Source organism: Canis lupus, chromosome 37, assembly GCF_048164855.1.
Source record: "Canis lupus baileyi chromosome 37, mCanLup2.hap1, whole genome shotgun sequence".
Lineage (NCBI taxonomy): Eukaryota > Metazoa > Chordata > Mammalia > Carnivora > Canidae > Canis > Canis lupus.
The window spans coordinates 7,776,034-7,803,037 of NC_132874.1; the positions used below are offsets into that span (position 1 = coordinate 7,776,034).

At 39.5% G+C, this 27,004-nt stretch overlaps 1 protein-coding gene across 3 annotated transcripts in view; it reads left to right on the top strand.

Annotated features, from left to right (window-relative positions):
* Positions 1 to 19,811, top strand: part of MBOAT1 (membrane bound glycerophospholipid O-acyltransferase 1) — a 114,923-nt gene extending 95,112 nt beyond the window's left edge. For all 3 annotated transcript variants that reach the window (XM_072814192.1, XM_072814191.1, XM_072814193.1), the window contains exons 9-13: positions 5,173 to 5,276; positions 7,560 to 7,624; positions 9,611 to 9,743; positions 12,117 to 12,268; positions 18,487 to 19,811. In XM_072814192.1, the coding sequence (XP_072670293.1) occupies positions 5,173 to 5,276; positions 7,560 to 7,624; positions 9,611 to 9,743; positions 12,117 to 12,268; positions 18,487 to 18,613 (581 nt within the window). In that variant the 3' untranslated portion in view covers positions 18,614 to 19,811. The remainder of the gene's footprint in view (positions 1 to 5,172; positions 5,277 to 7,559; positions 7,625 to 9,610; positions 9,744 to 12,116; positions 12,269 to 18,486) is intronic.
* The last annotated feature ends 7,193 nt before the right edge of the window (positions 19,812 to 27,004 follow it).

Consider the following 27,004-nt stretch of genomic DNA (forward strand, 5'->3'; position numbering starts at 1 on the left):
TATCTACTTCATATTTGGAGCCCTTACAGGAATGGAAATTTAACTTCTTAGCTGAAGGTGATCTGGGTCTTGATGTCAGAAAGCACTGATTTGGTTTATTAAGTCAAACAGATGATTAAACTCAGTGCCTAATGCTTAGCCCATGTTCCATGAGTGAAGGCATAGCACTTCACTGAGTTCTGTTTCCTTCATTTCATGCTCCAAGTTTTTAATCCCTAAATTAAAGCTTGTAGCTGCTAAATGATTTTTATTTTTTTTTATTGTGATAAAATATAACATAGAATTTGTCATTTTAGCCATCTCTAGTGGACAAATTAATGGCATCAAGTTCATTCACAGTGTTGTGCAACCATCACCACCATCCATCTCCAGAACTTTTCCCATCACCCCAAACAGGAGCGCTGTACCCATTAAGAAAAAAGTAATAACTCCTCATTCCTCTCTCTCCTCAAGTCCTGGTCCAGATTATTTTTAAAAGTTGACATGTTCAGGGAGAAATTCAGTCCAGTGCAGTGTTTATGTAACACTTGGCCAGAAAGATCAGCTTTTAAAAAATTTGCAGTGTGGGAAATTTGGCCACCTTTGGTTTAATGCAGGGAGTGTTTGCTGATAGGAAGGTTCTGAGCTAGGAGGAATGCAAAGGTGAATAAGGCCTCTTCTCTGCCGTCAAGACTGTTCTGGTCTGTGGGCATAGAGATGTGTGTGCCCACCATGGAGAGCTGTCTCAATGCCAGGAATACCGAAAGGGATGCTGAATAGAGACCCGTTGTTTTGGAAGGCTGCAAAAGCCTTATTCTAACTCTTTCTGCAGTGGCTTTATTAAGAATGCTAATATCTTCGGTAGGTAGGCATGATACGTGCTATGGTTGGAAATCTGTTTAGAACACCAGGCTTACTTTTCTACATGAGATACTTATTATTTTCACCTTGCTCTAACCTGTGTGTGTTTGCAAATGAGAGAGTGAGAGGAAGAGAGAACATCTCCCTCTCCTTTCTACCTTCTACTTCTTTACTTACCCTTCCTTTTCTCTCCCTTCTCCCTACCTTTCCCACTCCCATGTTCTGTGTCCTAGGGCTTCAGGGCTGGCTTCTGGACTAAATCAGCTCCTGCTTTAGGAGGGAAGCAAGGCCATGCGTGGCCTCCTAGGGAAAGTCTAACACGAGGTGGGTTGTGCTGGCGGAGGTGGGGGTGAGGAGGGGCGGTTCTAGGCAACAAGGGGGCGTCTGGCATCGGTCTGCCCTTTTGGGACTGCCCCAAATTTTGGGAGTGTCCTTTTCTGTGGGTAGCTTTCTCCGTGGACTTGGCTCTTTTCTGTACGTCCTTCCCTTTATCTTTTTTTGGGTAGCTTCAGGAGAGACACACTTCATTAATTTGTACGGCCTCAATTTGAACTTTGTTACGGTGTAGATTGCATAGGCTGGTCTGAAATTAACCTTTGTATTATTTATGAATAAAGAAGCAATGAATAGCATAACGGGGAATATTTAAACTGCTTAACCGAATGATTGTTTTATCCAGCTCCTTAGAACATCATTTGCATATAATTGATGCACTAATTATACATGATTATAAATTTAATCCTTAAAGCTGGCCTCTTCATGAATCTCAGCCGATCCGCATGGTGTTCGCCTTGCTCTCCTTACTGTTTATAGTAAAATAATAAAAGCAATTTTCTTTGGATGTAGTGTACAATTCTGGTTGTTTTTCTCTTACTAATTAGTACTAATTAGTGAGACTCAACTTCAACCCAGGCTGTGTTCCAAGGATCACAACCTCCAAAATATGGGTGTCCAAGCTCATTTATCTGTAATAATACAATAGACAATACAAGTAAAGCCAGTTTGGGGTTGGCGAACTTAGAACCTCTCACTGCTCGGAGGCAAAAAACATGTCTTGGATAAACGGTGGTGGAAGGACAAGGGGGTACAGGCTGAGTAGCCAGGCTCTGGATGCAGCATCTGAGAGCCACTATTCTGGTCCTTCCTTTGTCTTTCATAGTGGCTCCCAGACACTCAGGTAGTGGGATCAGAATTCTTTCTAGCATTTGGAGCCTGGCACTGTTTACCACCTGAGTGATCAGAATGTTAGCATCGCTAAGCCTTGGGAAGATGGGGACAGCAGCTAACATTTCTTGAGTGCTGACTTGGGCTAGGCACTGTGCCATGAGCTCTACTCACATTTCATCTAATTTTTTCAATGTGGCTTTAGGATAGGTACCGTTCATATCTCCATTTTCTTCTCAACGGAATGGATTTCTAGATGTTAGACACTCTCTCGAGGCTGTACGTTCTGTATGTTGCTCAGTGGACATGGGAAGCCAGGGGCTCTGCCTCTAGAGCCCGCCCTGACCCACCATATTCACACCGCTGGGAGCACTGGAAGAGAATACCTGTAGAGTGCTTTGTAAAATCCTAGAAAGATTGCAGGCACCAAACAGAGAAGTTGTTGCTATTCTGCTTTTTAAATGAGGCTGGAGGTAGGAGAAGCAATTGCAGGGTTCCTGGTCTCATACCATCCACCAGCCTAGTTTTAGTTTCCAACACAGACCCCGAAGGGCTCCTCTCCTTCTGGTTCAGCTCATCTTGTCATTCAGTGTCTTCCCACACATTTAAAACTTCATTTCTTGGGGCACCAGGGTGGCTCAGTCATTCAACCATCTGCCTTCAACTCAGGTCATGATCCTGGGATCCTGGGGCCAAGCCTGCTTCTCCCTCTGCCTCTGCCTGCTGCCCCCTCTGCTTGGGTATGCGTTTGTGCATCCTCACTCTCTCTCTGTTAAATAAATAATCTTGGGCAGCCCAGGTGGCTCAGCGGTTTAGCACTGCCTTCAGCCCAGGGCATGATCCTGGAGACCCGAGATCGAGTCCTATGTCAAGCCTGCTTCTCCCTCTGCCTGTGTCTCTGCCTCTCTCTCTCTCTCTCTCTCTCTCTCTCTCTCTCTCTATCTATCTCTCTCTGTGTCTCTCATGAATAAATAAAATCTTTTAAAAATAAATAAATAAATAAATAATCTTAAAAAACAAACAAACAACTTTGTTTCCTAACTGGCACACCCCTGCTAAGTTGCTTTTTTCCTTTTCCATGGAGTTTCCATCCCGTCGGCTAGGGAGAATGACCTAGCAGCACTCAGAACTTCTCATCCTTCTAAAAGAAACCAGATCATTTCCCAGTGAAGCCAAGCATAAGATAAGCAGTGTTAAATCACCCCAACTATGCCAAAAGGAAAGGAGACAAACATAGATTGTTTTTCTTGAGAGTAACTCTTCAGAAGTCACTCTGGAGCTGGACCTGAATGTCTATGGAGAAAAACGAATGAAGCCTCAAGACAGATTTCTCTAAGATCTCCCTAGATCTAAGACCTTACCGTGTTGTGGTTTAGTTTACTTCTTATTTTGATTCCAGTATAGTTAATATACAATGTTATTAGTTTAGGTATATAATATACTGATTCAACACTTCTGTGCATCACCTGGTACTCATCACCTGGTACTCATGCCCTCCTTCATCCGTATCATCTATTTCACCTATCCCCACCCCCTCCAGTGGGAACCATCAGCGTGTTCTCTGTAGTTCAGAGTTTGTTTCTTGGCTTGTCCCTTTTTTTCTTTTGTCTTGTTTCTCAAATTCCACATACGAGTGAGACATATGGTGTTTGTCTTTCTGACTTATATCACTTCGCATTACAGTTCTCTAGATCCACTCATTTTACTGTAAATGGCAAGATTTCATTTTTTATGGCTGAGTAATATTCCATTGTAGATACATGCCACCTCTTTATCCACTCATCTATTGATGGACTACTTCAGCTGTTTCCATAGTTTGGCTATTGTAGATAGTGCTGCTATAAACATACGGGTGCAAATAGCCCTTTGAATTAGTATTTTTGTATTTTGGGGGTAAACACCCATAGTGCGATTACTGGATCATAGGGTAGTTCTATTTGTAATTTTTTGAGGAACCTCCATACCGTTCTCCAGAATGGTTGTACCAGTTTATATTCCCACCAAAAGTGTAGGAGCGTTTCCCTTTCTCCACATCCTTGCCAACACCTCTTGTTTCTTGGATTTTTTTTTTTTTTTTTAGCCATTCTGACAGTGTGAGGTGATACCTCATTGTGATTTGATTTGCATTTTCCTGATGATGAGTGATATTGAGCATCTTTTCATGTGTCTGTTGGCCATCTGTATGTCTTCTTTGGAGCAATGTCTGTCATGTCTTCTGCCCATTTTTTAATTGGATTATTTGTTTTGTGGGTGTTGAAGTTTTTTTTTTTTTTTTTTAAGAAAATATTCTGACAGAATTGAACTAAGTGGAGAGAGAATTAGCCTTTTGGTCATCATAATAAAAGTATGTTGATTTCATCAGGTCTCTATTTGGTTACAGAATCACATAATTGAGGAATTAGAAATGTTATACTCAATGTAGGAGGACATCTTATAGTTCAGTGAAGTGGAATAAAGATGGAAACCTGACCTTTCTCAAACTGACTTTATGGGTAGGATGCTTTGGTAATTGGGTCCACGTGTGGTCTCCGTGGTGGCTGGCCCCACATTCACATCCCTAGCTCTGTCTTTTGTCTTGTGTTCTAAACTTTTCTAACTATATCTTGGCAGCCCCAGCTGATACCTACTGGCATGTCATGCTTAATATGTCCAGAATGAGCTCCAATTTCTCTTTCAGAGCTGGTTCTCCTCCTGACCTAATGCTGTCCATTCATGTTGTGCCATCTTTAATGGCAGCTCCTGGACCTGTCCAAGTCACCTGGTTCCCCTGTTTCTTCTGGCCTCTGCTTCTGAGCTGAGATGTATGTTTACCTTCTTCCTTTCTCTTCTTACATGAAGTTGGTCACTAAATCCTATTGTTTGTCCCAGTTCATTTTTCTTTTATTTTCATTTTGCATTTTAGGAGCATCTAGTGCCTTCTTCCTTAGCAGGTGCTCACTAAATGCTAGTTAATAGATAAAAAATGAATAAAAATTAAGGCTACCAAAGAGCTCAAAAGGTTTCTCTGATTTATAATGGTACCGGATCCTTTTAGTTGTTTTGGTTTCTTTTCCAAGGAGAAACTACTCCCTGTCTCTCAATCTTAAAGCAAGACAGACATTTAATATCTTTTAAAACAGCAATGTGACTTTTGTTCCATATCCTAATATGTTGTTTTAAAAACCATAGCTGATGCAGTGAATAATGCAGCTGGCTTTGGGTTCAGTGGAGTGGATAAGAATGGAAATTTCTGTTGGGATCTGCTTTCTAACCTAAACATCTGGAAAATTGAGGTGAGTCTACTATGTTTTTGAATCAAGCCTCCATTATTGAATAATGGTGAATAAAGCAAATAGTGTGCTTTGAGTGCAGTATCCCTGGAAGCTCTTCCTCAGAGTGTCTGAGGGACAGCCATCAGGGAATGCCAGGTCCAGCAGCCTCCTGGACATTTTGCATCTTGGAATTTTTCCTGTTTTTTTTTTTTTTTTTTTTTAAAGATACCTACTTTCTTGACAGTTGTAATGGTTCAAGAAATGACATGTAGAAATCTGAAAAAGAGCCAGGAAAATCGTTTTTGTTCTTTATATTCCTGTTCTCTCAACTAGAAAGTCCAGATGCCATTTTCTCTTGTTTCACATTCTCCTTTCTTCAATCAGGAATACAGACGGGGAGGCTCCTGTATTGAGATTTTAATATTGCAAGCCCTCTGTCATCCTTTTGAAACATTTCTAATCCATCTTATTTTAAGAAGAACTGTCACGACATAGAGCTTTTAGACCACTAGAATCAGTGTGGCTGTTTGTCTTCCACTCGCTTTGTTCTTGGACCACAGCTCTCAAGATGTCCTCATCTTCAGAGGTGGTCTCTTTGGGGCCACATCATTCTTGGTTTCCTTATATCATTAGCACTCGGAACTCATAGGAAGGCCCAGTCTTCGACCCTTTCCTCCTTGTTGCTGGGAGTAAAGTCATGGTTCTCAATATACAGAAGGGTTGGTTCTCTAGCCAGGTGACTCATATTTGCTGTTGGCTGTGGTTTCCCACCCACCACAGGGCAGGCAGGGTGCCAATGGAGAGCAAGTGAAGGAAATATGCATGTAGAGCAAGAAACAAGGGATGTGGAGACTGACCACCTGCTTCCCGTTAGGTGGACAGTAGGCCAAAAGGAGACATGGCAGATGTTCTCCACCTTCTTGATCCCTGAGACTTCTCTTCATCTTAAATGGATAAACTATAGCCTCCAGAGCCACTTTTCTCAATTTTAGAAAGCAGTGTGGATCATCTACAAGGTTCTCATGTCTATACAGATGATAATCCAAAAGAGTTAAAATGTGTTATAACTTTGCTCCCTTTTCCCACTCAAATTTTCTTCCTCAAAAGTCATGGACCACTGTTAGCTGCTTCAGAGCACTGTGGGCACATGTCCTTTAGAGTGGCTCCCCTTCCGTTTGGCTGCCCACCAGTACACCAAGACCTAGTCCTTTCACTGAGTATGTGGCCAGCGTGAAGGGCTAAGTTATTAAGTTATATCTTTATTATCAAAGAAAACCAGAAAGAGGGAGTTTGGATATTCAGTAGAGTTGATAGCAAAGAACTAAAGAAAACCAAGGACATCTGACTTAGTTAAGGTACATTGAAGCTGTGCATATAGCATTTTATTAGCCATAGAGAACATAAATAAAACCCCTTAGGGTTTTGAAATAAAAAGTCATAATACAATATCTATCTTCTATTTATAGCTCCATCCATCCCTCTATCCATCCCTCTATCCATCTCTCTATTATCTCTCTCCTTCCCTCCAAATGTACTAGTGTATGGCCTGAGATTTTCTTATGGTTAAAATAGAAAAAAAGTGGTACTTTCACCTTTGTTAGGAATTCTGGCTCTTGAATGTTTGCTTCATGCTTTCTACTACCAGCCTTTGATAAGACTTTTTTTTTTTTTTTTTAATGAGAAAACCCAATTGATGGCTTAATTTAGAATCTCTCTTCCATAGTACCGGTGTCATTGCCAGTTGGGTGATGTCTGTTTTCTTTTTTGTATTGAGACCCCTTCATGCATGAAATCTCTCACTATTCTAAATACAACTGGAAGCATTTGAACCTGAGCAGCTATTTGTAGCATAACTCCACAAGACTGACCTAGTTTATAGATGGCCACATAGTGAACGATGACAAATTTAGGCTGAATCCAGAAAGGCCCTAAATTGACATGATTAAACTTTTCCTGTGGCAAACCCCTTTTTAGAGTGTTTAGTTTTAAAATTCAGATGACTTAAGTTTTTTTTTTTAACCAGAGTAGAAGAAAAACCTACAAGACATTCCCTCAATTTTCCTATCATTTGAAAATAAATCTTGAGGGAAATGAAGACTTTGTGAGCCAAGTCTTAGTGCAAAGTAAATCTTATAAATACCAGAAAATTTTACTGTGTAGGTTGGAACAGCTGATCTACTCTTGATGGAGTAGTCCCTATTGAAATAGCACATCTCATCTGCCGCCAGGGAAATTCTGGGGACGACTTTCCATTACTTGGGGTATTTTTAAAGCTAATGATAGGTGTTATTTTCTTCTTTCTAGACTGCCACAAGTTTCAAAATGTACTTAGAAAACTGGAATATTCAGACAGCTACTTGGCTAAAGCGGTAAGAAAAATAAGAATGACCTCATTACTCATGGCACTTGGATATGTTTAGATGGGAGTCACCAGATGAGCCGCAAGTCTGCCAGTAGTAATGTGTCATCTGACACTGTTGTTTTGTATTAACATCTATGCCCTGTAAATGGAAAAGTAGAAATACAGTGATGTGAGAAGGTCACTATGTACCATATTTTAGTGTATCACTGAATAGTGCCATTCCTGTGCAGCAGCCACTCATTTAGCTTTCATATCAATCCCATGAGATGTTGGTAGTTATCCCTATTTTACAGATGAGGAAAGTGAGCACAGAGAGGTTATGTCACTTGTCCAAAGTCACACAGCTAATGCTTATCATGAATCCCAATAGACTGTCTCAAGAGCCAGGTTCTTAAACCTCTGTGTTGTGCCACCTCTTACCTAGAGAATACATTGCTCAATGTCAAGGAAGGTCAGTATCAGCATCGAATCACTGACGATCTCCATTTATCCCTAGCATTAAGAGCTTTATGGTACCCTAGACCTTTATGCTTTTAAACTTTGTGTTTTTTGTTCGTATTTCTCTATCCTTTTGTTTCCCTACACATTGCAAAACCGGAAACATTACTTAATATGGAACTAATAATATGCTATCTTTGAAGCAACAAATTCTAGCTAGTGAATATTCCTATCATATGAATGCAGGGAGAGTATGATTCTATCAGGCTGTAGATTCTGTTTTTGACCCATAGCATTTTTCATCGGCCACAACATTGGGGTAAGAGACAATGTATTGTAACACCTCCAAAGTAAGCTCATGCACTGTTGTCTGAAAGTTGATCTGAACATGCAGTTTTAGAAAACTTGCACTTATTTTTGCTATTAATCTGATCAATAATTTTAGCATAAAACTCTATTTCTCTATATTGGGTAGTCCCAATGGATCAAAAATCCTACTATCTCCATTAGGAGTTTATGTTCTAAGATGACTGAACATATATGAGCACTTAAGAAATGAAAAAATATTTTAAAATATCATTTTAGAAAATGAAATCTCTTATTTGTACAAAAAGATAGACACAGACACTAAGAAACAAATACCCGGGCAAACTACCCCATTTCAAAGAAACATTGCCAAGTGGCATCCCAGTCCTGTCTTTCTCTCCCCGAATGCATTCTCTTTCTTTGTATGAAATGGGAGCCATAATCCTTAGTTTGGGTTCAGATCCATTACTTTTGACAACCTATGCAGAGCTAGATTAGCGTTAACTATTTGAATTCCTATCTTTTTATTTGGGTCCTCTTGTTTAGTACACCACATAGTGGCTTCCTTATAGTGCCACTGGTGATTTGTAGATTGAATTTAGTAAAACAACAAGAGTCAAAGATCTCCAAGGTATTTGAGGACAATTGCTACATCCTTACAATATCAGTTTTTCAAGCAAATTCATGGAATGAAATCCAACGGACACCGTAAAAGCTGAAAATTCATATAGTTGACACACTGATTTTGCACTGGAGTCATTGCCACAATAGATGAAAGGGTTTGCAGCGTTGGCTAGTCAGGTGGCATAGGGGCCATGTTGGAAAGAATTACTTTTGACTAAATGAGGATATCTGCTTCTAAAGATGCTATCTTAATATTAAAATTTGTAGTGCCAGTGGCACCTATCCATAAATTTTCTGGTAAATTAGGGTATTGGTGGAGTAAGCTTCTCCAAGGCAGGAACTATTACTGCATAGAGTGACCACTTGGACTTTTTTAGATGTAGTATGATGGGGTCTAGATCATTTCATTCCATGCAGGTTAAAACTTCATATCCTTCTCCCCAGATGACTGTGAATTGCCTGTCTGGTAGCATTCAGGACATGGAGTTTAGGCAGCTAGGGTTGCATTCAAAGTCCCTGATAGGGAATTGATGAGATGATTTTTGCATGGTCTGAAGACACAAGTGTAGGTAAACGTTTCTGCTATGTTTCACCTGTGACTCATTGCATCTTCCTCTCTTCACAGAGTATGCTATGAACGGGTTCCATGGTACCCCACGGTGCTAACCTTCTTCCTGTCTGCCTTGTGGCATGGTGTCTACCCTGGATACTATTTTACTTTCTTAACTGGAATCCTTGTCACAGTAGCAGCCAGAACAGTAAGCTTCTTTTGGTTGTAGGATCTTTTCCTTTATAATCTGATGCCTCTATGTTTGTTGTGTTCTGATCCTATTAGGAGGTGGTGGAGTTGGGAGTGAAAAATCCAACAGAAGTCTTCCTATTAGAGAAATACTTCAATATATAGCAATTTTGAGCCATAAAATGATGAACTATTTTCATGTTATTTACAGATGTTTTGGCAAAACAAAAGAAATTTTAGGAGTAATGAACATTGAATACTTTAGAAGAGTAAAACTTTTTAAAGATTTATTTTAGAGAGAGAGTACATACATGAATGGGGGAAGGGGCAGAGGGAAAGCAGACTCCCTGCTGAGCACAGAGGCCAAATATGTGGGGGCTTGATCCCTTGACCCTGAGATCAAGACCTGAGCCCAAACCAAGAGTCAAATGCTCAACTGACTGAGCCCCAGGCACCCCATCTCTGCGGCTGAAAACATGTTTAATCATTACACAGAGAGTCTACCAATACAGATGAGTAATTGACTAATTGAGGCTCATAGGCTTCATTCTGCTTATATTCAATTTCTCATTTCATTATCCTAAGTTTAGAAATAATTCACAAAGTCTGTGCAGCCAGTAAAATTGCAGTCACAGAAACTGTGGGGTTAGAGACTGCTCTAACTTTTCATGTTCTCATGCCTGATCTGGTAAATTAGTCTGTGTAAAATTCTCTGTGAATTTTAGAAATTTGGTTCTCGGGACACCTGGGTGGCTCAGTGGTTAAGTGACTGCCTTCAGCTCAGGGCATGATCCTGGGTCTGGGGACTGAGTCTTGGCATCAGGCTCCCTGTGAGGAGCCTGCTTCTCCTTCTGTCTGTGTCTCTGCCTCTCTCTCTGTATGACTCATGAATGAATAAATAGAAAAAAAAATTTTTTTAAAGAAATTTGGTTCTCTAGGTTTTTGGGGTAGACTTCAGTTTGTCTTCAAGTGTTCCTGGTTGTAGAGCAGGATGATAAAGAAAGAAAAAATATGCCTGTCCTTAATGAGTGAGATGAACATGTATGTAAATAATTGCAATTTAGCATGCTCTGATTGTCAGATGGAGTTTGGTATTTGATTTAATTGCAGTCTTTGATAACGATTGGGGCCTTTGTTATTCAGGTGCCAGGAATTTTTTCTGGTATTTGCCAAACAGTATTTTGGATGTAAACTTAGGAGCCCCAACAGAGCTATTCACTCATTTTTTTTTCCACTCATTCTTTAATTCATGTATTCCATGAATATTTCAGGAGCCCTCCTTATGTGCCAGTTTGTGTTCTAGTCATTGGGATACCACAGTGAATAGGAGTCCCTTCCCCACAGAATCTCTGTTTTAGTTAGGTGAATGTTTGTTGGAATATATGTGTGAACAAGAATGATAATTGATCACTACTCATACTGCTTAGTATACTTTTAAAGTAAAGTATATATTATATATGGAAAATAACACATTTTCTTTTCTCCCATTCATATTCCTACTTAGATTAGAAAAGAAAAGTAAAGAACAAATGGCCAGGACAAACTAAGACAAAGACCAGAATTTTGTTTCTTAAAATATCCAGAGTATTATTCCTTAAAATGTCTTTAGCTCTGTGATCTCAGCTGGTATAAAACCACTGATTTATATAAAGCCTTTCTTTAGTAGAACAGTGTTCCCAGGAGAATGAACTCGGTAATGAAATACCTTATGGGTTTTCTGATACCACTCAAGTTCCTCCATTGGATGGAGCTCTGGCTCACCCTTGAACTCAAGGCCCAGAAGGTGTTTTTAGCATACCAAGGCAGCCTTGGGAAGCCTAACCTGCTTTGGGGCTCACCTACCTCTAAGCAAGCCACTGTTTCAGCTGTGCCTTTGTTTCTTGGAGCTGGGAATTGGGTGTCTTTCTGGAGGCAAATCTAGTCCCAGTATGACAAAAGACCTATAAATTAATTATGGAAAAGCTAACTTTTTCATAATTAACTTAAAATTATATCAGGTTAATATTTACTGGCAAAAAATCACTGGAATAAGATTTTTGATGCATTACTAAATGACAAAAACAGTCTAGAAAATAAATCCATGCCATCAGTGAAAATACGAATATGGTTATGTATGAATAGAGAAAGGCTAGGAAGGATATGTACCAAGTTTATAAACCTCTCCCTTTGTCTGGGAGATGTCAAAAAATAAATTCTTTCTTTGCTTAGTTCTTTGTTCTTTGAACATTTGTCTACAGTGAACATAAATATATATCTTTATAATAATAAAAACCACAATGGTACTTTTAATCATTGATATTCCTGAAGTATACTGCCTGCATGCACAGAATAAAAGTTGTTTTTATTTTTCATACTTTCTCCTGCCCCTGGCTTTGCCTTCCTTTGCTCGCAGGTGAGGAACAACTACAGACATTGCTTCCTTTCCTCCAGAGCCCTCAAGGTTGTGTATGATGTGGTCACCTGGGCAGTCACTCAGCTGGCTGTCTCTTACACAGTTGCACCCTTTGTCCTGTTGGCAGTTGAGCCAACCATCAGCTTATACAAGTAAGTTTCCATTGTTCTCAATTGCTGTTTTGTAAACTGGTCTGTTTTCTCTGTGTTTGACTCAGGAGTTGGTAAACTGAGTCACTCAGTATTAAGAATTTCTAAATACAGCTTCGATATGTAAACTGTGAGTCACTCAGTATTAAGAATTTCTAAATACAGCCCATAGAAAGCTCTGGGAGGAAATGGTTATCCTAGGGATCCCAACAAACATATAACCATACATCTGAGCAAAATTGACAGGAAGCCTTTCAGACATCCCTAATGTAATTAAGGGATGCTGTGACCGTGAAGTTTGCAGCAATCTGTCTGGGATATCAACTCAGAGGATGAATGTGGGGTTATGTTGGAGTCTTGGGGAGCATTCTGACAGCAGGACAGAAATGGGCAGGAGCTGGGTGGGATGACCTGAGGGGTCTGCAGGGGGAGCCTGGGGTGCTAGTGGGATGGTAGCACTGGTGGTGCACATGGGGGATTGATGGTTTGAGCTGCGGGATGGAGGAAAAAGATGGCTCACACCAGAAACAAGAGACCTTTAAGGAAGGAGTGTCCGGCTTTTGTATTCAACCCCCAGTGGTCCTGATGAACTCTAAACCGATTCTTGCTTAACTTTTATTATTTCACCCAGATTGATTTAGTATTTTTCTACTGTTGTCAACTGGTTTGTGACCTGGGGCAAATAATTAACCTCTCTTAACTGGCTTTTCTCACCTGTAAGTGAGGTTTAAGAATATACTCTATCACAAAAGACTGTTTTTTGGATTGGAATGAAATAAATGTGCAAAGGGCTTAGCCTTATGCCTGGCATATAATCTGTACTTAATAAAGGCTGACTTGGTATTGTTCAGTGCTTGCACAGGTTTTGGTAGATTGATTTTGGAGCATAGCTCAGACTTCAAAATAAATGCAAACGTCCCATTTTAAGTGGGGATTTCTGGGTAGTTGTTGCACTGGTCAAATGATCAAAGTAGCTTTTACTACTCAATACACAGATAGCAAGGTCTATAAGTAGAGAGATCCCCTCCCCCTTTCTGCACCCCCCCTCCCCCCGCCGACCACCCTGTGGGTCATAGGGTCATAGGAAAAGAAGTGGAGGGAAGTGTGTGATACCTGTGAAGTCAGTTTCTGTACTACCTGTTAGGTCATAGGTGTTCTGTCAGTGTAGCATGGAAGTTGAGCTGGTTTATATACCAATGTTTCTAGATGTGGGTTGCCAGAATAGTGGGAAAGAATTAGAATCTTCAGCAGAAGAATCCTCAGTGCAGGTCCTACAGTCCTAGGAGCACAGACCTGTTAAGTTCTAGAGTAAGAGTACTGAAATTGAGTGCCCCTTCCCCGAGCTCCCTCTTCTGAAAGGCGCCCCCTCCCTCTTCCCCCACCTGCTCCGCCCTGGATTCCTGGATTGCTGGTTTCCCTCCTTAGCTGGTTTCCCTCCACCTTGTCCAGCCTCAGGGCAGGCCCACCTGCACACAGTGCCTTCTTTCCCCTTCTCTCTGGGCCAATATTTGCCCCTTCTGGTCTTTTATATTACTCACAGTAAGCTACTGTGCCTGGCTTAGGTGCTAATTGTTTTTGTTACAGTCTCACAGGTTATGAGTTGTCTGCTTCTGACATGAACCCCCCCCAATACCTCCGTATGCCCCAGTATTTTAAATGCATGATACTGCCAAATGCCAGATTCCCCCACCACCAAGAATGTATGTATCACATTATATCAGAAATGCCTGCATTCAACTCAAAACCACTTAATACCTTCCATTTGCTGGGTACTGTCCTAGAAGCTGGGGATAAGATGGTAAGAAAAATATGGAAAAAAATATGGAAATCAGTCCTGGTACTCTGGAAGGGATAGCTTGTTGGAGGAGACAGGTGTTAATGGGCAAATTTATAAATATGTGCACTGAGATCGTACTCTGAGTGAATGGTACAAAGACTTATGAGAGCAGGTAGCAGGAATCTGACTCATACTGGACATTCAGGGCAGCTTTTGGATGAGAGTGGCCTCTGGGCTAGGATGTGGAAGCTGTAGTGGGGGAGTGAAACAGGCATAGTGTGTGTGAGGATGGAGGGTGGTGGGCAAGGTGGGGCATTCTGAACTGTGCTCCAGACACAGGAAACAGCATAGAAAAGGCCCCCTGGGCTACGAGGAGGTCTGTGCACTGAAGCCCCAAGTAACGAGTGTTGCAGAACGTAGAACCTGTGGTAGATAGCAGTGGGCTGAGGAGAGAAAGAAGTAGGTATCAGTATCCCCATTTATCATATGATGAAGTGGAAGCTCAGAGAGGCTAATTGAACAAAACTCACACAGCTAGACCTGACTTTCGGACCCAGAATTCCTTTACAGCAAGAACAGTAATGCAGTCACTAAACATTTCTTTAGGAGAAGCTACTTAGGAAGAATGTTACTGGTGGAGGATCATGCTAAATAGTGATTTGTTTAAGATAACATGCATTTAACTGACTAAAGTATGCTGATCCCTACACTCTGGTAACTATTAGATTTACCAACCCAGATTACCCAAGTAGATTTTCATTTCATTTCAAACACAATCATTCCCTATCCAGATCAGCTCTGTCCAGTAGAAGTGTTTGCCATGACAGGAATGCCATCCAGTTGTGTTAGCCATCAGCACATGTGGCCATGGAGCATTTGAAATGTGGCTAGTGTGACTAAGGAACTGAATTTTTAATTTTATCAATTTATTCAATTGAATTTTTCGTCAATTTAATTTTATCAATTTTTAATCAATTTGAATTTTAAGAGTCACATGTTGCCAAAGGTGAATCCTACATTGCATCTCAAAAGGTGTTTTTAGTATCTCTTAAGAGATTCACTGAATCTGATGAAAGAAATGAGAATTGAATCCTCTTTTAATGGAGATGGGTCTGGTTATATTCTAGATCTGTTCCTCACTTGGGGCTACTTTCTGTAACTGGAAATGAATGGCAGGTGTGTGCAAATCCACTTCTCAGCACATCCTTCACTGCTTAACGTTTAAATTTCAGACATGGTTTATTTTTAAGTGTAGTCAGTTTTCCATCTACAGTGAGACTTCCTAACTTTAAATTCCTGTCTAGGGGGATCCCTGGGTGGCTCAGTGGTTTAGCGCCTGCCTTCGGCCTAGGGCATGATCCTTGAGTCCCGGGATCGAGTCCCATGTCAGGCTCCACACAGGGACTCTGCCTCTCTCTCTCTCTCTCTCTCTCTCTCTCTCTGTCTCTCATGAATAAATAAATAAAATCTTTTAAAAAATAAATTCCTGTCTAATCTTCTTTAAGTTGTAAATGAGTCCCAAGTGAAAAATGAAAGAATTTGTCTTAGCTCAGGATGCTAGGACTGAGTACAGACTGAGTGAGTTCAACAACAGACATTTCTCACAGTTGAGGCTGGGAAGTCCATGATCAAGATGCCAGCAGATTTGGTTTTTGGTGAAAGTTCTCTTCTTGGTTTACGGAAGACTGCCTTCTTGCAGCTTCTTCACCTGGCAGAGAGATAGAGACATATATAGGAGAATATAGGAGAGACAGAGACAGAGGGACAGCTCCCACTCTGTTTTCTCTTTATCTTCTTATAAAGGCACTAATCTCATCATGGGGACCCCACCCCAACCAGATTACCTACCAAAGCTCCACTTCTTCAAATTCCATCATGTGGGAAGTTAGGGCTTCAACACATGAATTGGGGGTTGGGGTACAAATGTAGTCCATAGCAGAACCTTTCTGTGAACTCATTTTGAAAAGCAAATCCATATATGTTAATTTGTCTTTTTTTTTTTAATTTTTATTTATTTATGATAGTCACAGAGAGAGAGAGAGAGGCAGAGACACAGGCAGAGGGAGAAGCAGGCTCCATGCACCAGGAGCCCGACGTGGGATTCGATCCCGGGTCTCCAGGATCGCGCCCTGGGCCAAAGGCAGGCGCTAAACCGCTGCGCCACCCAGGGATCCCAATTTGTCTTTAAATAGATGACCCTTTTTTGTTTTTAAGATTTTATTTATTTATACATGAGAGACACAGATCGAGAGAGAGAGAGAGAGAGAGAGAGAGAGAGAAAGGCAGGCAGAGACACAGGCAGAGGGAGAAGCAGGCTCCACACAGGGAGCCTGATGCGGGACTCAATCTCGGGACTCCAGAATCATGCCCTGGGCCAAAGGCAGGTGCTAAACCACTAAGCCACCCAGGGATCCCAAGGATGTTAGAATTTGAACAAAGTCCTTGAGAGTAGGAACTATGCCTCATTCATCTATGTATCCAGGGTACCCAGTGTGCTCAATAAATGTTGAGTTTTTCCATAATAGAAAAATGAAATAGTTGTTAAAATTTTAGAAAATGTGGCATGTCAGAATAGCTTTCTAAACTTTGCCAGGGGATTGAAATATTTTTCCCTTGACTCCCAAAATATTTGGTTTTAATCCACATAATTGTTCCAGTGTAAATATGGCCATCTTTCAAAGGTTATGGCAAATGCAAGACAAAGTATATTTTAGGTGTACAGCTTTTAAAATCTTTGGCTGGGGTGCCTGTTGAGAACCCTAGTTTACACCTTGAGCTGGTATTTTTTTTTTTAAAGATTTATTTATTCGAGAAACAGAGAGGCAGAGGCAGAAGCAGGCTCCATGCAGGAAGCCTGACGTGGGACTCAATCCCCGGTCTCCAGGATCACACCTGGGCTGAAGGTGGTGCTAAACCACTGAGCCACCCGGGCTGCCTGAGCTGCCTGAGCTGGTGTTTCTGTCCGTAGAACTCTTTCATGCTCAAGTGTTCTGGTTTTGACAATAAATGAGTTGCTCACTTGCCTGGGGCTGGGTAAATTATAGGGGTTCCCTATCCCCAGTTTTACCTTCCATGGTTTCAGTTACACACACTCAGTTGCTCTCCAGAAACAGATGATCCTCCTTCTGATGTATATGGTCAGAAGGCCAGTAGTAGTCTAATGCTTCTAGTGTAATCATCTCCCATCATCATAAGAAGGGTGGGGATAGTACTGTTGGACTGTATTTTGAGAGAGAAGAGACCACATTCTCATAACTTATTACAGTGGTTAATATGGTTATAATTGTTGTATTATTTATTGTTAATCTCTTACTGTGCCTAGTTTATAAACTATATCATAGATAGGTATATAGAGGAAAAAACAGCATATATTGGGCTCGGTATTATCTGCAGTTTCAGACATCCACTTGCAGGTTTTGGAACATGCCCTACAGCCAAGGGGTGGAGGACACGTACCCTTACTCCTGTATACTTGTCTTGTTTCCCATTCCCCTGAAAAAAGAGATGGAGGCTTTGCCTTTTTGTAAATCCCAGTTTAATGCTTTGTACAACCTAAGCAGTAAATACTTACTGAAAGAATGAATGAAAATGTGTTTGTTGCTGTTAGAAGTCTTGACTATTCTGTAGACATGTTCAGGGACGTTTAGGGGATATGAAAATTATCTGATTCTAATGTGTCTGACGTGATCACAGAAGCTGAGAATGATACATGAATCCATTGTGGTTTTTTTTCCTCCTCTTAACATTATTTTCCTTTGATCTTCAAAGAGCATTGGAGAAAGTTTAAGTCCAGCCTTTCCAAAAGGATACAGAACAATTGTACAAATGTGAGCTGTTTCTAATTACTTGCATTTCCAGATATGCCTAGTATTTATTGTCTACATTGTGCTCAGCATGTTGAATACCACATTTACGCAATAAAAGTCCACAGACTCAAAAGCAATACTTGTTTCTTATTAATTTGGATGAAAGCTGTTTTCAGAGTTGTGGAGTAGGTTTTGAAAATCTGAATTCTTCTGGCTCCTAACACACACAAGAAGAACCCCTTATACTTGAGTACATTGGCTAAAGTTGCATATGTATCTAGGGAACAGAGTATAAGGTTTGGATTTTCCTATGTGTCCTTACATTTTGAATAGTAGGAGTTTCTGGCTCTCATGGGATTAATGTTCTCAGTCTGCTTATGGCAGTACTGTGTGTCTATCTGCAGATGGGCTGATGGGTTTACTCTACCCAGTCCTGTGGTTTTAGTCTATCTCTGGCCTGCTCACCTCCTGGGGGTGTCTGTGGGGTGGACTGAGGCAAGCCTGAGTAAAAACACATCTGCTTCTGCCAAAAGCAGTGCCTTTAGTTGCTGGACTGTAGATGATGTAATCACATCCATGAAACATTTCCTATTGGTATCCTTGTGTGAAATATAATTTTTGTGTATGTTTTATTCCAGGTCCATGTACTTTTATTTACATATCATAAGTCTCCTGATAATACTATTTCTGCCAATCAAACCACATGCTCATATTCAGAGGCAGCCTCAGACTCTGAACTCCGTTAATAAGAAAAAAAAAGACTGATACCTCCAAGGAAGCTGAGCAAGTAAAACTGCAAAATGTCAGAAAGATGAGATCAAAGGCTCAAAGGTTTGCCAGGGACTTAGAAGTGATGTTTACATGCATTTTTTTTTAAGTGCAGGGAGTATTTTATAAGGCCTTTTATAGGATGAAGTCAGCCACGTCCAGTTGATTTAATATTTCCTAGGATATTTGAATGGCATGGAGGTGTGTGGAGAATGAGCCAGTGCTGCAAAGACAGTCCATTCTGGGCTGCTGGGTCCTTGCTTTTCTAGCATGATTTCCAGCCTCTGGAACCTGTGCATCTGCTCCAAAAGGCAGAAGGTTGTTGCTGACGGGGTTTGTCTTCCAGAACATACCCAGATACAGTTTTTCCTTGGGAAGCCTCAGAACTTTGACCACAGTAACTATGTGGAAGACCATGGAGGAGAGGGATCCTGCAAAGAGGAGCCAGGAGGACTTGCTGTGAACACTTGAATGGATTGAAGGTCAGGCATGCCCTAAAGTAGGCTGGATTTTTTTTTTCCAGGGATAGAACTCTTCCCTTTTTTCTTTGAACTGAGCCAAGATTGGAAATCAGAAAGTCTCCTGTACACAGACACCAGGAGTCTAGGAAAGCCTACTATTTTCCATTCCACATGCTCCATCTGCTTGCCCAGGGATGACCCTGAGAAAACACCCAAATGTTTGCATCATCAAAGGCAGCAGAATGTCTTTTAAATAAGCCATTAAAAAAAAGAAAGTAATTTAAAGTTATATAGAAGCCTGATAAGAAGCAATAGGCATTTTTCTCTTTGCTCCCCTCATTCCATAGAAGTGTTAATGATCATGGCTATGATGCGCATGTGGGCAGATTTTCACTTTTCTGATTTTGCAGCTGATTAAATCTGACTGTTTTAGTTGAATCATCATATTGGAAAGCAGAAATTGAAAACCATCTTCTATCTTTGTTATGAATGTGCTGTGGTTCCTTTCAGGGACTTCTATTGGTTAATATTCTATGTGGGAGAAAGAAACATGGTATTAAATATGCAAGATAATAATGATGATGCTGATAATAAATTATATGTTACAATGGTGTGCCCTCAAATAAATGCCTTGGGAGGAGAGAATTTGTTCAAATCAGATGGTCAAAACTTGGTTTCATATTGAATGAATACTAAATGAATGTTTCTCTATAAAGGAAATATTTCTGAACAGACGAATTAGTTTTTTTGTTTCTGTGAGTAGAGACTTGGAATTATGAAGCACATGTGTATATTTGTGTGTTTCTCTAGGTTTTAACAAACTTTGTTTAAAATTTGAGCATTTATAACATTTTCAATTTATCCTTCTCCTGTCAGGCACTTGAATGGTTTTGGTTTTTGGTTTGATTTCCTATCTTCATTCCCAACTTTACAGGTAGGCTTAAACCCCCTTTTACAGATGAGGAAACAGAAAATCAGTGGGATGTTTGCTAACTGTCCCCACAGTCCCAAAGTAAGTGAAAAAGCAGAGATTAAAATCCACGGTAGTCCCAAGAGAGCTGTTGGCAGTTGGTATTTCCATGAGGTATCCTGCTGCTGCTTCTCTTAGGACAAAAAAATGTGAAGTGATGTGCTTGTCCCTTGAAGAGTTTTATGATGCTAGAGAAGAATACCAGAATCTGAACTCTAGGCCTTATGTAAGGTAATGGAAGTTAAAAAGTAGCACATTTTGGCCAGTGTTTGAGGCTCACCCCAATTTAACAAGGTAACCTTGGGGGCAATCCTACCTGTCTGGTCCATGAGGGATGTTATGGGAGAGGAGATATAGGTGCTTAAAATCTGTCTGGGTCTTTTTCCAACAGGAACATTTCGAGGCTCAAGACCAAGAAAAATGCACGCTAGTAAGAATGGTACATATCACCAGGAGCACAAAGAATATTGAGTAATCCATGTTATAGTGAAATCTTTGAACTTGCAATATGATTTATAATCAGGCTTCACTGTACTTAAATATCTTCATTTTTTAAAAAGATTTTATTTATTTGACAGTGTGTGAGCACAAGCAGGGGGAGTGGCAAGCAGAGGGAGAGGGAGAAACAGACTCCCCACTGAGCAGAGAGCCCCACATGGGGCTTGATCCCAGGTCCCTGGGATCATGACCTGAACTGAAGGCAAACGCTTAAAATGATTGAGCCACCCAGATGCTGCTAAACATCTTCATTTCTGAGAGAAGAATTTTGGTAGAGATTATCACTAAGAGAGGTTATCACTAGGGTGATCAACTGTCCTGTCATGCTAATGACTCTGCTGACTCTACTCTTCAGTCCTGAGAAACATGGACCATAGGTCCCTTTAGTGTCTGCTAAGAATTCATTACAGAATGGAGTCAAAGTGAAGCCTTTGCATTCTGGGCTTATAAATGTTATATGTCAGACAGTGCTGGGCCCTTAGCACATTTTTCTTATTGCAGGGTTTTATTCAGTGCAGGCGTGCTTCTTTTTGTGCACTTCACTTTGTTGTGCTTTGCAGGTACTGCATTTGTTACAAATCAAAGGTTCATGGCAACCATATGTCAAGCAAGTCTACCGGCACCATTTTTCCGACACCATTTTTTACTTATGTCTGTCAGATTTCAGTAATTCTCACAGTATTTCAGACTTTTTAATTATTTTAGGATGCCATGAAGCTCACCCAGATAAGACAAGGAACTTAGCTGAGAAGTGTGTGTGTTCTGACTGTTCCAACCAGCTGTTCTCCATCTCTCTCTCCCTCTTCTCAGGCCTCCTTATTTCCCAAGACACAAAAATACTGAGACTAGGCCCATTAATCACCCTACAAGGGCCTCCAAGCATTCAAGTAAGAGTAATAATCACACATCTATCACTGTAAATTAAAAGCTAGGAATGATTAAGCTCAGCGAGGAAGGCATGCTGAAAACTGAGATAGGCTGAAAGCTAGGCCTCTTGCACCAAACAGCCAACTTGAATGCAAACGACAAGTTCTTGAAGGAAATGAAAAGTGCTATTCTAGTGAACAAGATAAGAAAGCAAAAGTCTTACTGCTGTTATGGAGACAGTTTTAGTGGTCTGGAGACAGTTTTAGTGGTCTGGAGAAATCAAATCAACCATAGCTTCCACTTAAGCCAAAGCCTAATCCAGAGCAAGGTCCTAGCTCTCTTCAATTCTGTAAAGGCTGAGAGAGGTGAGGAAGCTACAGAGGGAAAGTCTGAAGCTAATAGACATTGGTTCTTGAGGTTTAAGGAAAGCAGCTGTCTCCATAACAGAAAAGGGCAGAGTAAAGCAGCAAGTGCTGATGTAGAAGCTGGAGCAAGTTTTCCAGAAGACCTAGCTGAGAGAGCTCATGAAGGTGGCTTCCCTAAACAACAGATTTTCAATTTAGTTGAAACACCCTTCTATTGGAAGAAGATGCCATCCAGGATTTTCATAACTGCAAAGGAGAAGTTAATGTCTGCCTTCAAAGGACAGGCTGACTCTCCTGTTAGGGGCTGATGAAGCTGCTGACTTACTTGTAGCCAATGCTTATTTACCATTCTGAAAGTCCTAGGGCCCTTAAGAATGATGCTAGATCTACCCTGCCTGTGCTCTATAAACAGAACAACAGAGCCTGGATGACAGCACATATTCACAGCATGGTTTCCTGAACATTTTAAGCCCACTGTTGAGACCTATAGCTCAGGAAAAAAGATTCCTTTCAAAACATGATTGCATAGCACACACCAGGACACCCCTGATTGGCACTCACTACAGCTTTAGCCTTCTCACCAAGGTGACACAGACACAAAGCACCACGGAACAATCCAGGCCCATCTGAAAGGAAAAAGAAAAAAAAAAAACCTCTACAACCAAGAATATTCTACCTGGCAAGGTTATTCAGAATTGAAGGACAGAATTTCATATACAAGAATTTAAAATGTTCATCACCACGAAACTGGCCTACGAGAACAGTTAAAGTGGAAAATATAACTAAAAACATGTAAAATGGGACAACATATACATAAAATGTGAAAAGGGGAATAAAAAAGTTCTTTTAGAATGTGTTCAAACTTAATAGTGACCATCAACTTAATATAAAGTGCTATATACTTAGGCTGTTACATGTGAACCACATAGTAACCACAAACCCAAAACCTATAATATATATATATATATATATATACAAAAAATAAAGAAGTAGAAGTATAACACTCTATAAAGTCACCAATCATAATGAAAGAGAACAAGAAACAGGAAAACTGCAAAAAATGACCAGAAAACAATGACCAAATGGCAATAAGCACATACCTATCAATAAAAACTTTATTTATTTATTTATTTATTTATTTATTTATTTATTTATTTATTTATATTTATTTTTTAATAATTACTTTAAATGTAAATGGTCCACTTAAAAGACAAAGGGTGGTTGAAAGATTAAAAAAAAAACCAAGACACATCCATATGCTGCCAATAAGAGCCTCACTTCAGTTCTAAAGACACATACAGACTGAAAGGAAAGCCCTCCCCACAAAAAAAAAAAAATTCCATGCAAATGGAAGAAAAAAACCCACAATGTGCAATCCTTATATCAGAAAATATGGATTTTAAAACAAAGACTGGGGACACCTGGGTGGCTCAGCAGTAGAGTATCTGCCTTCAGCTCAGATTGTGATCCTGGGGTCCGGGGATCGAGTCCTGTGTTGAGTTCCCTGCAGGGAGCCTGCTTCTCTCTCTATGTCTCTGCCTCTCTCTGTCTCTCATAAATACATACATACATACATACATACATACATACGTACATACATACTCTAATGAGTGACCATGAAGGACATTACATAATGATACAAGGATCAATCCAACAAGAGGATATAACAATGTGAATATTCATGCACCCAACATGGGAGCACCTACATACATAAAACAAATATTAATAGACATAAAGGGAGAAACTGACAGTAAGGGACAGTTAACACCTCACTTGAATCAATGGTTAGATCATCCAGGCAGAAAAGGAAAAGGAAATAGTATCTTTGAATGAAATATTAGACCACATGGACTTAACAGATATATGCAGAACATTCCATACAAAACCAACAGAATACACATTCAAGTGCATATGCAACATTCTCCAGGATAGATCACATGTTAGGCTACAAAGGAAGTCTTAATAAATTTGAAAAGGTTGAAATTATATTCATTTTTTTCTGATCACAATGGGTTGAAACTAGAAATCAATCATGAAAATAAAACTGGAAATAATACAATCACGAATCTAAACAACATGCTACTAATGTCCAATGGGCCAATGAAATCAAAGAGGAAGTAAAAAAAAAAATAGAGACAAATGGAAATGAAAACATAATGGCCAAAATCTTTGGGACACAACCAAAGCAGTTTTAAAAGAGTAATTTAGGGGCACTTGTGTGGCTCAGTCAGTAGAGTGTCCTGCTCTTGATTTCAGCTCAGGTCATGATCTCAGGATCCTGGGATTGAGCCCCAAATTGGGCTCCACACTCAGGTGGAGTCTACTGTAGGATTCTCTCCCCCTGCTGTTTCTTTCTCCCTATGCCCCTTACCCACCTGCCCTTTCTTTCTTCTTTCTTTCTTTCTTCTTCTTTCTTTCTTTCTTTCTTTCTTTCTTTCTTTCTTTCTTTCTTTCTTTCTTTCTTTCTTTCTTTCTTCTTCTTTCTTTCTTTCTTTCTTTCTTTCTTTCTTTTTCTTTCTTCTTTCTTTCTTCTTTCTTTCTTTCTTTCTTCTTTCTTTCTTTCTTCTCTTTCTTTCTTTCTTTCTTCTTTCTTTCTTTCTTTCTTCTTTCTCTCTCTCTCTTTCTTTCTTTCTTTCTCTCATTCATTCATTCATTCATTCATTCTTATCTCTCTAAAATAAAAGTCTTTAAAAGGAAATTTAGGGCAGCCCTGGTGGCTGAGCTGTTTAGCACCGCCTCCAGCCCAGGGCGTGATCCTGGAGACCCTGGATCGAGTCGGGCTCCCTGCATGGAGCCTGCTTCTCCCTCTGCCTGTGTCTCTCTTTCTGTGTCTCTAATAAATAAAATTTTTTTTTTAAAAAGGAAATTTATACAAGTCTACCTCAAGAAACAAGAAAAATGTCAAACAATCCACCTAACACCTAAAGGGACCAGAAAACAAACAAACAAACCCAAAGGTTAGTTGAAGGAAGGAAATAAAGATTTTTAAAAACCCACAAAAGATCAATGAAACCAAAATCTGATTATTTCAAAAGATAAAGTCGATAAACGTTTAGCCAGACTCATCAAGAAAACAAAAGTGAGGGAGAGAACTCAAATAAAATTTGAAACAAAAGAGAACTGACAACCAATAACACAGAAATGCAAAGGATTTTTTTAAACTACTAAGAAAAGTGATATGCCAACAAATTGAAAAACCTAGAACAAATAGATAAATTTCTAGAAACATACAATCTTCCGAAACTGAATCAGGGAGAAATAGAAAATTGGAACAGACCAATTAGTAGTAACAAAAGTGAATCAGTAATCTAAAACCTCCCAGCAAACAAAATTCTAGGACCAGAAGGTATCACAGGTGAATTCTATCAAGTTTTTAAAGAAGACTTAATACCTATTCTAAAACTATTCTAAAAGATAGAAGATGGAAGAAAGCTTTTAAATACACTCTCTGAGGCCCATCACCCTGATAAAGACACAAATACAACCAAAAAAGAGAATTATAGGCCAATATCCTTTATGAATATAGATGCAAAAATTCTTAACAAAACATTAGCAAACCACATTTGACAATAAAAGAATTATTCACCACTTATCAGGCGGGCTCTATTCTTGGGATGCAAAAATGACTCAATATTAGCAAGATGTGATACACAACATTAATAAAATGAAGAATAAAAATATGTCAATAGAGAAAGCATTTAACAAAATACAACATCCATTCATGATCAAAAGCCTGAATAGAGGTTTAGAGGGAACATACCTCAACATAATAAAGGCCATATATGAGAAAACCACATCTATTATCACACTGGTGAAAAGCTGAGAGACAAAGATATCTACTTTCAATACTTTTATTCAACATAGTCCTAGTCACAGCAATCAGAGATGAAAAGGAAATAAAAGACATCCAAATTAATAAGAAAAAAGTTAAATTGTCACTATATGCAGATGGCATGATAGTATACATAGAAAACCCTAAAGATTCTGAAAACTATCAGAATAAGTGAATTCAGTAATGTTGCAGGTTACAAAATTAACATAAACATCTGTTGCATTTCATTACACTAATAATGAAGTAGCAGAAAGGGAAATTGAGAAAACAATCCCATTTACAATGGTTCCAGAAGAATAAAATACCTAGGAAGAAACATAACCAAGGAGGTGAAAGATCTATACTCTGAACACTATAAAACATAGATGAAAGAAATTAAAGATGATCAAGAAAATAAAAAGATATACCATGTCCATGGATTGGAAGAATTAATATTATTTAAATGTCTATACTACCCAAATCTCTACAAAATACCAATAGCATTTCTTACAGAACTAGAAAAAATACTGAAATTTGTAGAGTTCAACACTGTCCTAAATATACATTGATTAAACAGTTTTGGGTCAGTGAGCTTTTGGTTTAAAAGAAATACACCATACACAAAACAGACTCAAAATGAAATGTAAGAAAGTGGTCCGGTTTCATTCTTCTGTATGTCACTGTCCAGTTTTCCCAGCACCATTTCTTGAAGACACTTTTTCCCATTGTATATTCTTGCCTCCTTAGTCAAAGATTAATTGGATATATAATTGTCGACTTATTTCTGCGCTTTCTATACTCTTTCAGTGATCTATCTGTCTATTTTTGTGCCAGTACCATATTATTTCAGTTACTATAGCTTTGTAATATAACTTGAAATTTGGAATTATGATACTTCCAGCTTTGTTTTTGCAACCTGAAACCATAAAAATCCTAGAAGAGAACACAGACAGTGATTTCTGACATTGGCTGTAACATCCTTCTAAACAGGTCTCCTGAGGCCAGAGAAACAAAAGCAAAAATAATCTTTTCCGACTACATCAAAATAAAAGTTTCTGCAGAGGAAAAGAAACAATCAACAAAACTAAAGACAACCTACTGAATGGAAGATGTTTGCAAATGACATATCCAATAAAAGGTTAATATCCAAAATATATAAAAAACTGATACACTCAACACCCAAAAAATAAACAATCCAATTTAAAAATGAGAAGACATGAACAGATATTTCTTCAAAGAAAACATACAGATGACCAACAGACACATGAAAAGATGCTCAGCATCACTCATTATCAGGGAAATGTAAATCAAAACCACAAGATATCACTTCATACCTGTCAGAATGGCTAAAATAAAAACCACAGGAAAAGAGTTGATGAGGATGTGGAGAAAAAGGAACCCTCCTGCACTGTTGGT